The sequence below is a fragment of the Physeter macrocephalus genome, chromosome 14 (assembly GCF_002837175.3).
Source record: "Physeter macrocephalus isolate SW-GA chromosome 14, ASM283717v5, whole genome shotgun sequence".
Taxonomy (NCBI): domain Eukaryota; kingdom Metazoa; phylum Chordata; class Mammalia; order Artiodactyla; family Physeteridae; genus Physeter; species Physeter macrocephalus.
The window spans coordinates 131805-134819 of NC_041227.1; the positions used below are offsets into that span (position 1 = coordinate 131805).

At 64.9% G+C, this 3015-nt stretch overlaps 1 protein-coding gene across 1 annotated transcript in view; it reads left to right on the plus strand.

Moving 5' to 3' along the window:
* The first annotated feature begins 227 nt into the window (after positions 1 to 227).
* The window catches only part of LOC112066184 (collagen alpha-1(I) chain-like), a 37285-nt gene continuing 34497 nt past the window's right edge, over positions 228 to 3015 (plus strand). The window contains exons 1-2 of the mRNA XM_024128336.1: positions 228 to 677; positions 2223 to 2351. Of these exons, the coding sequence (XP_023984104.1) occupies positions 228 to 677; positions 2223 to 2351 (579 nt within the window). The remainder of the gene's footprint in view (positions 678 to 2222; positions 2352 to 3015) is intronic.

Consider the following 3015-nt stretch of genomic DNA (forward strand, 5'->3'; position numbering starts at 1 on the left):
GAGAGCACAGCCCACACATGTCTACACGGGCTCTGAGGAGGGGAGCCCCCAGCAGAGCCCCAGCGGGGCGACACCCTCACCTGGCCGTCCAGCCCCCATGGCGACAAGAACAGAGCTTGCTGGGGCTGGTGGGCACAGGCTGAGTGGAGGACGACAGCCCAGCGGCTTCGGGAGAAGCACTCCCTCCCAAGACTCCACCCCGAGGCGGCCGGGCTGGAGCCCGGGACATGCTGACGCTGGGTGGCTCCAGCCGCACCCGCCACTGGAGACCAAAAGCCAGCCTGGGGCCGGCGCCACACTCTGGGGGTAATGGGGCAGCTTCCCTGGTGAGTGGAGGCGCGCCCTGGGGTAAGGGCTGGGGTCCCGGAGCCCCGGACGGGGCTGCTCTCGGGGAACAGACCCTGGCGTCAGCTCCCCCGAGCCCCTGTCACCCCACCAAGCAGAGGAATCCCACCGAGGGAGCCAGGCAGGACGCCCCCGAGGAGGGGGAGCGGGGCGCCACACCCCCCCACACAGAGGGCCCCCGGCAGGGTACCCAGCGTGGGAGCCCCCTTGCAGACGTGGCTGCGGAACGCGAGGGCCCGGAGTCCCCCGGGCAGAGTCTGGGCCTTCGGCCCCACGAGGAGAGACCTCGGGGACCCGCTTCCCCAAAGGCGGGCGCTGGGGAAAGTCTCTGGGTGAGGAAGGTCTCACCCCAGGCTTCAAAGGGAGAACGGGGCAGGGGGAGGGCGGGCAAAGGGGGTGGTCTCGAGGCCTCACCCTAGTCCCTGCCTGGAGTGAGCAGCGGGCACCTGATGGGGACATGAGAAGAGCCAGAAGGTGGCAGAGAGCAGAGATGGCCGGGGGAGCCCCTGGGCAGGCGCCTGAAACCCACCAGGACGACCACAGGGAAGACGGACCTCGGGGCCTCCGGGACCTAGGACTGCAGGCCAGGCCTAGCAGCTCTGCCCAGTGCCCCAGGGCCACAGCGTCCCCTGCTTCCCAACCAAATTCACGCTCTGGCTATCCCAGCCTTCGCCGGTTAGAGCAGCTTAGCACCCTGCAAACCCTGTGCACACAAAGGCAGGGCCCTGAACCTACCGGATGAGACCGCGATTGGCCCATCAATAGCCCTGACCCTTCCATGCCCCACCTCTGCCGTGAGTACATGAATGGCTGCATGGGTGAGTGGGTGGCTGGAGCTCAGGTCGGGGGACAGGTGGGGTGGGGGAGATGGACAGGTGAATGGATGGATAAGCACAAGGTTTGGCTGGAAACGATCAGCACAGGTGGGAAGGGCTACATCCAGGCTTGGGCACAGGGGACATGGCTCACTGGGGGCCGCAGTGTGACAATCCACAGGGCCCTGGAGCCCAGAACCCTGTGTGCCCCTACCTACCTGACCCCCACCAGAGACGCACCTCCAGAGCCCTAGACACATCCAGGCAAGGCCGCCCAGTGCCCAGCCCGAGGCCCGTGTGACAACGTCGACCCCAGCCCCACACACCAGGCATCCCTGAGTCTGGAAGACAAGAGGCACGGGCCGGCCGACATGGCCACCCCAGCCCCAGGAGCACAGGCCGGGATACGAGGCGCAGGAGAGGCTGCTGGGAAAGGGCCCAGAACTGGCCGGGAGCGGGGCGTGAGCCCGGAACACGCCCTCCCGCTCTTCAGCACGGTGGTGAGCAGGCAGCGGGACAGCTCTGACGCAGGGGGCCTCCAGGCTGTTAGGAGCCGTGTGACGGAACTTGGGGTGCGCGCCCAGCGTCCGCCTTCGCAGTTCATCCCGCTTCACGGGCAGCTTCCTCACAAGGCGGGTGTGGGGTTCACACACATTTCAGACAGCAGCGCCGTCTCAGCTGCGCACGGACCGGCCCAGCGCACCAGCCTGCCCGGCCGAGTGAAAGGCTTCACGGGAAGGCTTTGTGAAAGTGCAGCCTGGGCTGAGGGTCCTCCTGCAACGGCAGGGGCCCCGACCCGTCCATCTACAGCAGACGCAGGTCCTCAGCTCACACAAGCCCGTGCAGGCCGTGCCCCTGTTCCCCTGTCCCCAGGCTCGGACAGTACTCACACACTCACACACACACACACACACACACACACACTCACTCTGGCTATATTGTGAGACTGTTTCATGCTGAGACATCAAACACACCAACCCTTTGACACTGTGTACACACACACACAATCACACATATGATTGGGAGAGTATCGCACTGTGTTAAAGTCTCTCACACACACAGAGTAACTTTGCCTGTGATGGCAACACAAGCAGCAGCAGCCCCAGCAAAGCATTTTACTACAGCGAGTCCTGGGTGGACACGTCGGTCACACACACCCCACCCGCGGCCCCCCCACCTGCCAAAGACAGGGTAGGCTTCACAGGGCCCTGCAAGCCCCGCCGTCAGTTTCCAAGGGCCCTGGCCTTGCTCAGGAGGGAGCATGTGTCTGTCACCTCCTCAGCTGCCCAGAAAAGAGCACTGAGAGCTGATGGGGACACACATCTAATTAGTCCCTTTGGCGTCTTGGCAGAAACCTGTGAACAAGGCGGGGGCGGGGGGGTGCCGGGGGGGGGTGTGCTCAGCGTGGGGAGGGGGGAAGTACGCACCCAGGAAGGTCCCGCAGAGCATCATCCTGGCTGGGCAGACACACCTCCACTCTGAAGCTTGTACACACGGTCACTTCATGCTGCAAAAAGTTGGGACACAAACTTCTGTGTCCCGGGGCCCTGGAGAGCTCCCTTCTCATGCAGCCAATCAGGGCCAGGGAGCAGATAATCACAAATCGATGCCCTGCCAATGAGGTTCCCTGCCCCACACAAAAGGGCCCTAGGCCCCAGACAATGAGCCCGCCTGCAGGTGGGGGGAGCAGAGACCCAGCCCCTTCACACTAAGGGACCAACAAGTGAGGGATGGGCGGGGCCCTTCCCGAAGATGCTCCTCCTCCCACTCCCCCCTCCCCTTCGTCCTCCTACTTTTCTCCTCCCCGCCCCCTCCCTTTCTCTCGCCCCGCCCCCTCCCCCTCCCCTCGCCCGCC